At 63.7% G+C, this 12,904-nt stretch overlaps 1 protein-coding gene across 2 annotated transcripts in view; it reads right to left on the reverse strand.

Annotated features, from left to right (window-relative positions):
• The window catches only part of RGS12 (regulator of G protein signaling 12), an 86,044-nt gene that overhangs the window by 2,085 nt on the left and 71,055 nt on the right, over positions 1 to 12,904 (reverse strand). Inside the window, exons 4-15 of one of the 2 annotated variants that reach the window (XM_040237644.1) lie at positions 11,928 to 12,097; positions 11,449 to 11,541; positions 10,666 to 10,809; positions 9,763 to 9,942; positions 9,344 to 9,497; positions 7,654 to 7,730; positions 5,836 to 6,030; positions 5,529 to 5,602; positions 4,995 to 5,121; positions 2,859 to 2,955; positions 1,529 to 1,599; positions 1,065 to 1,218 (exon numbers count right to left, since the gene is read on the reverse strand). In XM_040237644.1, the coding sequence (XP_040093578.1) occupies positions 1,065 to 1,218; positions 1,529 to 1,599; positions 2,859 to 2,955; positions 4,995 to 5,121; positions 5,529 to 5,602; positions 5,836 to 6,030; positions 7,654 to 7,730; positions 9,344 to 9,497; positions 9,763 to 9,942; positions 10,666 to 10,809; positions 11,449 to 11,541; positions 11,928 to 12,097 (1,536 nt within the window). The remainder of the gene's footprint in view (positions 1 to 1,064; positions 1,219 to 1,528; positions 1,600 to 2,858; positions 2,956 to 4,994; positions 5,122 to 5,528; positions 5,603 to 5,835; positions 6,031 to 7,653; positions 7,731 to 9,343; positions 9,498 to 9,762; positions 9,943 to 10,665; positions 10,810 to 11,448; positions 11,542 to 11,927; positions 12,098 to 12,904) is intronic. The other variant, XM_040237646.1, reaches the window with a different exon arrangement.

The following is a 12,904-nucleotide window of genomic DNA, read 5'->3' on the forward strand; positions in this document are numbered from 1 at the left end:
GGAAGTGTTAGTCGCTCAGTCGTGTCCGACTCTTGGTGACTCCATGGACTGTAGCCCCCCCCCCAGGCTCCTGTCCATGGGATTCTCCAGGCAAGAATACTGGAGTCGGGTGCCATGCGTTCCTCCAGATTGTCCCCACCCAGAGATCGAGCCGCGTCTCTTGTGTCTCCTGCACCGCCGGTGGGTTCTTTTTACGGCTAGCTCCACCTGGGAAGCCTGTTCTTACCGGGGTGGGTTCTCAGCTGTAACTCGAGTCCACCATACCAGGTAGATGGTGTCTACACTGAGCCTTCTTGGGGTTAGCTTAGCTAACTAAGGTTACAGTCTTAGCTTCTGACCAACAAGGAGCCTGAAACCTCACACCTGAGGGCGCTCAGAAGGCGGGCGCAGGCGCGGCCGGGCAGCGCAGGAGCTGCGACGAGCCAGCCGAGCGGAAGTGCTGCCGGGTTCCCCCGTTACAGGGCAGCTCAGAGCGGGGCTGCTCCTAGCGCTTCTCTGTGTTACAGGCTTCTGGAGAGAAAGCTTCCCGCCTCCCTGCCTCTCATGCGCTGCCCTCCTTCGTCCCGCGGTCCGGGGGCAGCGTGGGCGGCCAACCCCACGGCCTGACAGCGTCTCCTCCCGGCCTCTGACCAGGGCGGTCAGCGCAGCCAGGGCGCCGCCTCACCTGGGACCCGCCCCCGCGAGGGCCCGCCCCCTGGCAGGACCCGCCCTCTGACAGTATCCTCCCCTCGCGAGGGCCCGCCCCGTGGAGAGGACCCGCCCCCCCGCAAGGGCCCGCCCCCTGACGAGGGCCCGCCCCAGGGACTCTGAGCCGGACCGCGCTGTGAGCGGGACACAGAGACCACCACCTGTTGCAGCCCCAAGCAGGGGCTCCCTAACTCCCGAAGGGCCTGGCCTTCGGTCTGAAAACTGGGGCTTTAGTAAGGATATACCGACAGCTGCAGGCCCAGGCGGGTGACTTCTGTGTGAAGGGGTCACAGTCACCCCAGTGGCATAACCCAGAGAAGGTTCTAGGGATCCTACGCATTCACGAAAAACGTGCAAGTTTTAAAAAGTACACGTACCCTCTGCTTCGTCCAAATTAATTTTCTGATATTTTTTTTTCCCAATCTTTGCAATAGATTCTTCTCTCTTTGAAAGCCGGGGCTCCCTAGCATTCTTCCCATTTTCTCCTTTAATTTTAATAGAATTAGACTTGCCTAGCGTTCTCTCCTCTCCCTGTGTCAGAAGGAAAGTCAAAGTTCCACTCATGTTGCAGACACGACAGCACGTTCATCAGTTACATAACAGGGGGCTTGGAAACACAGACTGCACAGATTTGGACTTTACATGAGTTGCAGAAGTCAGTTGCAATAAAGACTGCGTGTGAGGCACACACACACCCAAGCAACTCCCAGGCCAGTGGGAGCGGGCAGCACAAAGGCGCCCTAGAAGAACCCCCCCACCCTGGGGCGCAGGCCCGACTGGAGCAGAGAGCCGCGGGGGCCACCGCCCCGAGCATCGCAGGTGTGGGGCGAGGGGAAATTACCGTAGCCGAGTGATTCCTGGAGCTGGCGTTTACAGCTGTGCTCTGTCTGACCGGTACACTTCTCTGTTTATCTGTGGACGCCGAACACAGTTGAGATACTTTATACTGCTGTGAACTGCAAACCCATCTCCAGATCAATACAATGACGTTTATACATCCTTGAGAGCAAAGCTGCACGGAAGCCAAAAAGGGCTAAAAGGGCCTCCTGGGGACTGTTTGGCACAAGCGCCTTTAGAAAGCGGGAGGCTCTCACATTCATTACGTGTTTTCAACCAAGGCCACTGCCCCAAGTCAGGGCCACAGGCTGGCCCCCAGCCCTCCCGGTGCACGGCCGCTGCTCTGGACCAGGACGGGCCGGCGCAGACCTGCCGTTCCATCTGCGGGCAGCATTCCACACCCGGCACACACCTGCCTGCGGCTGCACCTTCAGGCTTACCCGTGCACACAGGCCAGGGGGGTCCGACCACATCAGACCCTGGAGGGGGCGCTGAGCACCCGCACCCTGCTCAGGCCGCTCGCCCCCAAGACCGGCCACCGGGCAAGGGGAGAGTGCACTGCACTCTCAGAACCCAGATGGGCCCAGAGGGGGACGAGGGGCTGCGCTGGAGCCCCGAGGGCAGAGAGGCCGCCACCGCGCAGGTCACCCGGGGGGACACAGACGAGGGACCAGCGCCCCACTTCAGAGCTGAGTCAGCCCGGGAAAGGGATGGGGCAGCTCCAGGCACGGCCCTCCGCTCGCCCTGTTCAGTGGACTCCAGGGGGTCCCTGCAGGAGACACGGCCCCGCTACCCTCCGCCTGGGAGGGGCTGAGTGCTCCAGGGAGTGCCGGTCCCTCCAGGTGACCTGACATCGGGGATCGCTCTCCCTGAGAAGCCGCGCGGCCAAGGCCAAGGCCAAGGCCAAGGCCGAGGCAGCGAGCGTGGGGAGAGCTCCGCAAACCACTGCCGCCTGGTGCACAGGCCCTCGTCACCGCCCCACCAAGCCCCACCTCAGCCACCGCTGGGCCCGGAGCGGCAGCAACACCCTGGGGTCCCGGGCCCTTGTGCAGAGGATGGGGGGCCCCCAGGAGCAGAGCACATTCCAGGGCACGCTGGGGCACCCCGGGCAGCCCCAGGGTCTCGGCAGGGCTTGTCGCCCTTCTCCCAGCAGAGGAGACTCGCTCGGCGAGGCCCCAGCGCTCCTACCCACAGTCAGATGCCTGTCAGGCTTGAGCTCAGCCATGGCGGGGAGCTGCCGGGCCCCAGGAGACCCTAAAGCCATGAGCAGCCCTCTGCGGAGTCACGCTGAGCCCCGGACAGCAGAGCCCGGGACCCGGCATCTCTCCGCTCACCTTTCCCTCGGGAGGGGTCCTTCTCCTCCAAGATGACCCGCTGTCCATCCAGACTCGAGATGGGGGCCCCAAGGTCCAGGGGCTCCTTCTCTCCACTCTAGAGGCAGAGACGGTGTAATGAGCAACCCCCGCAGGCTGGAGCTCTCCGGAATAACCACATGTGGTCCTTCTGCCAGCAAGACCACCCCAGGCTTGATGGAGTCACATAGGCCTGCTGACCCCAGGTCCTGCCACCTCGGCAGGGCTGGCCGCAGACTCCTGACGTGGAATGCCACGGATCCCAAGCGTTGGCAGGCCTGCCCAAGTGCAGCCACCCTGAGGAACCCATGTGAATGGAGCTACCACCCAGAGCCAGCTGCAGGCTACACCGAGTCGGGTTGAAGACTCGGGGGTGGGGGTCACGTGGTGGCACCACTAACAGCTGCGTCCCCAAGTCAAGCTGGCCGGAGCCTCAGGACCACTCTCAGCCTGGAGGGGGCGACCCCGAGCCCACCTCGCTGGTCCTCAGTGTGCCAGGAAGCGCGGGTGGGGCTTCGCGCCCCTGAGAGCAGGAAGCAGGCGGGGCTGAGGCCCAGGATCCTGCCCTTCTCCCCTGGGAGACTGTTTTGTTGTTCGAGTCCCGCAGCTTCTGTCAAAAAACAATCTGAACGTGCAGTCTGGCTCTTGAACTACTTAGTGACCTGACACCCAGCCAAAGCTCCAGCCAAGTGGGAAGCGGACAAGCGATCCAGGTGGCTCACAACCTCCTGGCCTCGGCGGCCCACAGCTCACCCAGGAGGGTCCTAGAGAGGGTCCCAGGGCAGCCGTAGCCTCCCCCCTCGACAGTTCCCCCGGCCCCTCCCCTGCAGCGGCTGGACTGCCCTTCTGGCTCAGGTCCCAGCAGGGAAGGAGCCCTGCCCACCAGCCAGCCCCCTGGGACAGAAGCCCCACAGCGACCCCATGAGCAAGCTGCCCACTCCCCCACTTTACAGATAAGGCTACAGGCACAAAGTGTTAGCTACGGCTTAGGATCACAGACAAGGGAGGGCAGGGAGGCCACATGGCACCCAGGCCGTGCCCCTCTCCATCGAGCAGATGCTAGACTCTAGATTCTGGGGCAGCGCTGCCCCCATCCCCTCCCCCACTGTCCCAAGCTGGTGGGGGGAGCCCTGGGCTCCTCCCCTCAGGACTGGTCCTCTGGCTCACTTCAAAATTTCCAAACAATTGTGGAGCTCATCTCAGAGAAAATAAAAATCCTAAAAATACTTGCAACTGTAGTTCTGATACAGGATATTTTGCAAAGAAAGGAGAACACAGGCCAATGGGCCACAGGGGCGTGCTCAGTCACTTCAGTGTGTCCGACTCTTCGTGACCCCGTGGACTGCAGCCCAGCAGGCTCCTCTACGCGTGGGATTCTCCAGGCAAGAAGTGGTCTGCCATCCCTCCTGGAGTGGGTTGCCGTTTCCTCCTGCAGGGGATCTTCCCTACCCAGGGGCCCAGGCCTCCTGTGACTCCTACGTTACAGGCGAAGTCTTTACCGCCGAGCCATGGGAAAGCCCCAGTGGGTCCCGAGTCACATCTCAAAGCAAACGCGTGGTGCGTGTGGGGACAGGTCTGAGCCTGCCGGCCCGAGTCTCCCCAGACACCCTCCAGCGACAGGGTGGGACTCTGCTCTGTCCCTCCTTAATTCGTTCACCAAGTAACCCAATGGCCGGCTGGGAAATGCCAGAGCACCAGCAGACCCTCGGCGTGTGGGCAGCGGGGCAGTTAGCGGGCACATGAGGGGCTGGTGTGGATGGATCGGACAGCTCCCGCCCTTGAACTGATGTCTGGTCAGGTGTGCAAAGGGCGGGAGGCTGCAGGATTTCCCTGTTTCCTTTCTTGGCCTCCTTGGACCAAAACCCCCAAATCTCAACCCAAACCCAGAGGGCACAACGGAGGTACAAACAGCGAGCTTTTCCACTGCAGGGTGAGAAGCAGGTGGGCGGGGGTGACGACCTCCCAGGGCTCCGGGCACTGCCAGCTGTTCCTCGCCCACCCCTTGCGATGCCGCAGCTCTGTGGGCGACTGGGGGCAAACTGCGTCCCGGCAGGCAGGCGCTCGTGGGCAGCTTGGTACACAGAGGGCCCTGGGTCCCTGGTCAGCCTGGTCACTCACCAGCCGGGCTACCAGCTCATTCAGGCGCAGGCCGTACTTGGCCGCCACGGGACGCAGCACCTCCGTGACAGGCTTGCTGGGCTTGGCCTTGAGTCCCACCGATCGGTTAATCGGCACCAGATCCAGCCTGGGCAGAGGGGGAGAAACAAGCACACCTTTGCCACATGCACGCGCAACCCTCACGCAGACGCTCTCCCTCGAGAGCACAGCAGCACCCACGGAGTCGCCATCACCAGGGTGGCCCGGGTTCCACAGGGAGAGCCTGCGGGGGCTTCTCCAGGGCCTGGGGGCCAGGGCGGTCACAGCCAGCAAGGAGCGGCCACCCCACGGGACAGCCCTGCGCTGGTGCAGCCCGATGGTGGTCACCGGCAGGGAGCGTGACCCTTTGGCCCCGGGGGCTCCTGCCCCTTCCAAGCTCACAGTGGGGGTGTCGGCCCTCCAGTCCCAGCAGAGTGGAGGCCAGTGGAGCAAGTCATCAGAAATGGCCCTGTGGCTCTGGAAACCTTATGGAACCAGCAGCTGCGTTTTTCTTACCGGAATAAAGTGCGTTTTTCTAGGCGCAGGTCCCTGGACTCCAAGATGCTACTGTCCTGATGCAGCACGAGAGGCTTCGCGCACACGGAAGGGACAGAGAGGGCCGTCAGCGGGGGCCGGGCGCATGGCCGCGGGGAGCACAGCGCCGCTGCAGAGCCCGGAAAAGGCTGCCTGCAGAGGGAGCTCACAGCCGGGCCGGGCTCCTGGCCGGGCCTCCGGCAGGGGTGAGGTGGACAGACAGGGGTGGGCCGGCCCCCCACGGGACAGGCACCCCCCGGAGAAAGGCCCGAGGTCCCCGCAGCCGCACCTTGTCCCCGCCCGCCAGGAAGAGGTCCACGGCAGCCCCGTTGATGCCGTGCCGCTCGCAGAGCCCGGCCAGCACGTCCTTGATGGAGAGCCCAGCCCTGACCAGCACCACGCAGGCCGTCCCATCAGGCAGCTGGATGCTGCAGTGCTTGGCTGGCTTGTCCCGCTCGGGCGCAAGGGTCCTGCAGGCCTCTGGCTGGGGGCAGAGAGACACGGGGGTGGGCACAGGGCGGGGTGCTCAGGCAGGGCGGGCGCTGCTTGCACATGCAGGCAGGGCAGCAGGGCGCCCCCCGTGCACACCCAGCTCCAGCACACGAGCACACGACCCGTTCTGACAAGTGCACGCTGCGTCACAGCCTCCAGCCGACACAGGAGGGAGCCAGCACCTCTCTCAACCTCGGGCGCTGGCCGGACAGGCCCACCCTCCAACCTCTGGGTCTACTCTCACAAGGGCTAGGCTGACAGCTAACCACCCGGCTTTCCTGCTCAGAACAGGACAGGTATTTCCACTGTGGTTTCTGGGGGTCCGGTGGTGGCCTCCCTGACCCAGAAGTGCATGGAGCCCCCTCTGGAGCCCCGTGGGGCCACTTGGGGACCACGAGCTGCGCTGCCTGCCCGCTGCTCAGTCTGGGGGCCGCGGACACGAGGCGGGCTGGGCCAGCGCTGAGGGCCTGCGGCCCAACCCCTGCTGCTTCTGGTCCCTTTTCTGGCTCTTTCTGCCCGACCTCCCAGGACAGGAGGCCTCTCTGGGAGGAGCGGGCTGATGGACAGCAGGGCGAGGTGGGGCGGCCTGGCTGAGGCTCAGGGGGAGCAGCACACGTCCGAGGTCAGAGGAGCAGGTTCTGGTAACAAGGGCCCCAGGCCCTTCCTCCGGGTGGGAGGCTGGGGGCTGCAGCCTGCGGGGCCCACGGCCCGGGCCCCATGGCGGGGAGCCCTGTCTGCCAGGGGAAGGGGCCGGGGCAGAGCAGGGCTGTGGTGTCTGCATGGTGCGGAAGAGGCGAGCCCGGGTGCGCTCAGAGCCGGGTCCCAGGGCAGGGCAGGAGCCACCCAGCGGCCCAGCTCCCCGGGCAGAGCCCAGGTCCCTCCGCGATGCTCCTCGGGGTCCCTGAGCCACAGGAGCCCCGCCTGCTGGAAGGGGCTCCCCACATACATCCTCCTAAGGTCTGACCTACCCTGCTCCTCAGGTTCGTAACACACTCTCCTCCTGGGGTCGGAAAATCCCTTTCACCCAAATGGAAAACTAGTCTGTAGGTGGCAGACGGATAGAAAATGGCCCCAGAGCGCCCTCCTCAGATGCACGTGTGATACCCATGCCCTTTGAAGCCGCTGGGCTGCGGGTGCGTGGTCTGCCTGACAACTCTACCTGGTGCTGCCTCAGCTGGAGAAGGACGCATCCTACATTAACCGCTGCCTGACCATTTCAAGAGACTAGGCTCCTGACAACAGGGTTTTCCAAAGCTGGCGTTAGATAGCAGCTAAGAAGCCAGCCGGTCCGCCGACGCCTCCTCCACATCACTGGAAGTGGGGGCCCGGCGGGCGGCTCAGCAGGGTGAGGGGCGTGGGGCCGGGCAGGTCGGGCACCACCCCGTGTATGGGCACGGCCGCGGGGCATCAGAGCTCACGGCCCTGCAGGCGTGCAGATGCTGAGACGAAGACGAGCACCTGCTGCTCCCGTGGGTGTCCAGAGACACGTGCCCACGAGAACAAAGGCTGGGAAATAAAGCCCGAGAGATTCTCGGTGCTCCGGGGCACCCTCCCACCCATCCCCGCTCCTCCCAGAAGCCCCGTTGACAAGGGCGGCGGCCCTGCAGGCACTCACCAGGTCCAGGCTCCCGGCCGAGGACACAGAGCCCTGTGACTCCCGGCGGCCCAGGCCCCCGTTGGCATGCAGGGCGTCTGTGGGGACACGGGCACTCAGGACACACGACCACACCAGCCACACGCCTCCTCACTTAACGCAGCCACCCCCGGAGCACGGCCGGACCCCCACACCCCCAGTGGCTCAGGCTGGACAGACGTACTCGGAGACAGAAGCCTGGCACCCAGCAGAGCCGGGAGCCCGACCCAGGCCTGTGCTCTGCTCTGTCTACGGCCGTGCGCGCCCCCCACCCTCTGCCCTTGCCCCTGCCTCACAGTCAATACACAATTGAGTGCAGGGCCTTGCAGCCCTTCACTCATCCGCAATTGTTATCTCTGCACGGGGCTTAACACGCAGCGGGTCACTGCAGCTTCACCGTCAGCTCCCGGGAAGTCCTGAACCAGCGATGGTCGCACTGTCTGATGTCACTAACGGAGCTAACTATGGTCTGGAAGTTGCGACTACTCTGGCACTGAAAGGCCCTTCCAGAGCACAGTGCCGACTCCCAGATCAGGCCTCTGTGCAGGGCCCTGGGGCTGAGCAGGGGACTGACTATAGACGGAGGCCCCCAGGGTCCATCGACCACCTTCCTAAAGCAGACGGTCAGGCGACTGAGTCAGAACTCCTGGGGAGGGCCCTGGACTCAGGGTTTAGCGCCTTTCCAGGCGGCTCTCTGAAGATCGGGGTGTGGGGGCCCTGGCCTCCTGGGGTCCTGCCTGGGGGCACAGCCCTAGAGAGGCAGGCACGCCCCCATCTCGGGTCCTCGGGGGTCCCTGACCCCACTGACCACGGCGCCCCCATCCCCTAGCCATCTGCCCTTCCCTATGGTAGGACTGCTGTCCCAGCGGCCCCGGCCGGCCCGGAGCCTGAGGGCCCCGCCAGGCGCACAGCCTCCCCCAGCCCTCTGTAAAAGGGGCGCAAGGCCTGCTTCGCGGGCTGCTCCGAGGAGGAGATAAGCACAGCGTGGGCCCCCGGCCGCGGGGAGGCCACCTCCACCCCATCCTCAGCTGCTCCGTCTGAGCCCCCGATGGGCTCCAGGTCTAAGTCCGGGGACCAGGCCTGAAGCCTCCAGGTTACTTGCTGCAAAATAACCCCACTCACGGCAGTCAGTGGAAGCGGCCCCGTCCTCTGCTGCCCCGCCACCTCCTCCCAGCAACACCCCCGCCCCCCTCACCCTCTCTTCTCAGCCACACATGAGAAAGAAGCATGGAGGAAAAGCTCTAGAATGCTGACCTTTAAGAACTGCAATAATAAAACGACGCTTTTGAAAATGCCTGATAACCGAGCTATGGTGTCACATTTTCTTTAAAAAATGACGAAGGCTCACGGACCCCGGCACCGCAGGAAAGCAAGAGCTGTCTGGGTGGACGGAAGGCAGACACCTGTGTTTCCCTCTTTTCCCCTGGCTGTATCCTCCAAACTTTCTACAAAGAGCGTCTATGACTTCCCGGGCAAGACGGGGATTGAGTGGCAGGCATGAGGCCCCCGCAGGGCACCCAGGCTGGGGGGCAGGGGCGGGACACAGCCCGCGCCTCTCAGAGGACCTGGAGCCGCCCGGCGGCCCCCGCCGGCCACCCCACGGGCCAGCTCACAGCACAGCCTGCACCGGCTCCTCTGTGCCCCCGCCCCCGGCACGGGACAGACCACGAACCGTTCGGACGGTCGCCGTGGTCCTTCTTCTTCTGGGAGCGCCCGGTACTCCTGGTCCGCGACCACGAGAAGAACGCGCCTTTCCGCTTCCTCTCGCTGTCCTCGTCCCCCAGCTCTTCGTTCAGGGACCGTCCTGATTTCGATTTTCCGCTCAACTGCCATCAAAGGGAAAGCGCTATTAAAACAGGAGACACAGGGGAAGGGGAGCGGGCAGAACGCCCAGGCCGGGCTGCCGAGGGAGGTGCAGCCCCGCCAGCCCCTCCAGACCGGCAGCTGGCCCCCGCCTGCCCCGCCCGGAGCCCCGGGAGTGCAGCCAGAGTGCGCGCCTTTCAGGTTCTGAGAGTAAGAGAAGACGCCAACAGGGACGTCTGCTGTCTGCAGAGCGCCCTCCCAGGGAAGGCCGGCGCGCGGGACGGGCACCTTCTTGGGCGTGGACGTGTTGGAGTGGTCCGAGCTGGCGCTGTGCTTGGAGGCGGGGCTGCTGGGGACCTGCTGCGCGTCGGGCAACGGGCGGCCCTCCACCTCCGCCAGGATGCACTCTTGGTACAGCGGGGATTTCAGGAACCGTGTGTAGCTGTCGAACTTCATCAGGTTGAAGATCTGCTGGGAAGATGCAGCACCGGCCCGTCACACACAGAACCGGACCCTCAGGCCCAAGGGGCAGGCCTCTTCCCAGAGCCCCTCGTCTCCCCTGGAAGGGTTGCCTAGGCTCCTCAACATGTGATCACCCTTCTCATAACACACCAGCCCCTGGGGTCACGCTTACAACCAGCCCATTCACATGAAGCCAGCGCCTGAGGGGACTCAGGACAGCCAAGGACACTCGTGAAGAACCTTGACTTTGTTAAATAAGAACGAAACCAAAGGCAACCGGAACCTACAGGAAGCGAGGCCTGCTGTGAAGATCCTTTCCTGCTGAGGCCAGTGGACGCGGGCTCTGACACCGGGTCCCATGTGGACGCGGGCACACAGGGTCCGCGTGGACGCGGGCTCTGACACCGGGTCCGCGTGGACGCGGGCTCTAACACTACGTCCCACACACACTTCTCATCATCGTGATGTCCTAAAGCTGAAAAGACCCAAACACCTAGGAGCTCTGTGTATGGCGACACCCATGAACCTGTGATCACGTGCAGATGAGTACAGAGAGGAGCCAACAGTCAGGGACACGGTGATGGGTCTTCCTGCTCCAGGCCCTGCTGAACCCTGGCCCTGAGATGGGAGCCCAGTGCGGGGACGGTACCACTACACTCCCTGCAGGGGGCTGGCGCCCGCGGGGGCAACCCTCCAGGACCCACCCTCCACCCCCGCCAGGGCCTTCACCTGGAGCTGCTGCTCCTTGAACATGTCGGGGTGGGGGGCGCTGAGGATGTCGTCCGCCAGCTGGGCCTGGCTGTCGATGTTGACCGGAGTGGTGGCCTTACTGCTCAGGAACTTACTGAAGATCTCGCGGGCCCTGTAGGAGAGCTGACGGGGCAGCGTGTAAGCCGAACACACAGACCACACACGTCTTTTGTGCCTGCCCACTGCTGCAGCCCCAACGGCTGACATGGCTGCAGGCCCTGGAGACACATCTTGGGATCTGATAACCATCTCTTGGTTGAAATCTGACTGAAAGTGCCAGCTGGCATGAAACTTTTCAATAAATCGGCTCCTCTCCAAGTTCTGTCAAAGGGCACTCCGAATGTTCGGAAGACCTGGGCTGGGGCTCCTGTCACCGGCCCCCGCGGCACCGAGCATGGGGGACAGGCCACCTCAAGGCAGGTCGCGCCGGGACCCTACCCACCCCACATGGCCTGCACCTGGCCGCCCAGACGGAAGCTCCTGGAAGGCGCCCCCACCCCCAGACTCTCTCCCGGCTCCCCTTCCCCACTGGGCAGCAGGCAGCACGCGTGCTGAGGAAGCGTCAGGGCTCCAGGCGTTCACGCAAAAGCTAATTTTAGGCAAAATTAAATATCACATATGTTAAGAAACACTCTAAAAGAGGCATTTTTTTAATGGTGTGAAAGTATTTGTGCGTGGACTTTTCAGACCACACTAGGTGTGAACCTCCGCTGAAAACACCCGCCCCCCAACCCCCCCCACGTCCCCTCCCGAGGAACCTACCTCCTTTTTGTCGTGTGGGGGAACATGGTTAAAGTATTCGCAGGCCTGCCAGAACAAAATGTTTTCTTCACTGAATTCCTTCCTTAGAAAATCCTAAGGAAAACACCATTGATTAACCGTCACACGGTCGTCAGAAGAGGGCCAGTCAGTGGCGGGGGGACCTCCCCGTCCTGTGCTCTCTCTTCCCCACTTTACTCTGATTTTCCTCCTTTCACAGAAACCAGAGGTGCCAAGTGCCTCTCCAGAGTTTCCCTGAAGATAAACCCAAAGGCTGGGGACGCCCGAGGAGCTGAGCATCCCTCCCGAAGGCCAGCCCGGCTGGCAGGCAGCTGCTGAGGGTTCATGGAGGCCCGAACGCAGCAGGGAGAGGCTCCCTCTGACCCTGGAACTGAGTGTCCGTGGCTGAGGCAGGAGGAGGAGACGCCTGCCCTGCCTGCCCAGTCCCGCCGGAGGGGGTGCCTGCTGCCCGTCAGACTCACGGAGAAGTAGCGAACGCCGAGTGGGTCCTGCAGAAGGCGCTCAAAGGACACGGCCCAGCTGGCCACTCTCCGCTCGCGCAGACGCCGGCAGCTCTGCACGCTGGGCAGGCTGGCATTGCTGCTCAGACTGTGGTTGCTCACGCAGTCCTTCAGGTCGGCACCGGTCAGCTCTGCGGGCCACACACACCTCGCTCACTGCGGCCCCTGCCCTCCCGCCCGCCGCCTCCCCGAGCCGTCCCCGCTGTCCGGGCGCCCGGGGACAAGACGGAATGCACCTCCTGCGGCAGAGGCGCACCCCGACAAGGGCGCCCCTGGGTCGCGGCCAACCTGGCTGTGGGCGCCACAGGGAGGCAGCACTGAGTCCGCCGGGGCCCCGAGGCACCCGGGGCGGGGCCGGCCGATGGTGGGCAGAGCAGAGGGCAGGGGGTCCGGGCGGGTTCCCAGGACCTGGAGAGGCACGCACGTCACTCAGCGTGCCGCAGTGCCCAGCAGGGAGCAGGGCCCACGCCCACAACCGCCCGGACCGGCTCTGCTGGAGCCCAACACACAGAACCCCGAGAGGAGAGCTCTGCTTCTGCGTGCACTGACCAGAAACACACTCGTCACGTGCACTGGCCCACTCACAGGCCGGCTCACACACACACTGACACACTCACCACACACTGATACACAGGCCAGCTCACACACAGACACACTCACAGGCCGGCTCACACACACACTGACACACTCACAGGCCAGCTCACACACACACATTGACACACTCACAGGCCGGCTCACACACACACTGACACACTCACCACACACTGATACACAGGCCAGCTCACACGCACACACTGGCACACTCACTGGCCGGCTCACACACACACTGACACACTCACCACACACTGATACACAGGCCAGCTCACACACAGACACACTCACAGGCTGGCTCACACACACTGACACACTCACCACACACTGATACACAGGCCAGCTCA

The sequence above is a fragment of the Oryx dammah genome, unplaced genomic scaffold (genome assembly GCF_014754425.2).
Source record: "Oryx dammah isolate SB20612 unplaced genomic scaffold, SCBI_Odam_1.1 HiC_scaffold_3, whole genome shotgun sequence".
Classification (NCBI taxonomy): domain Eukaryota; kingdom Metazoa; phylum Chordata; class Mammalia; order Artiodactyla; family Bovidae; genus Oryx; species Oryx dammah.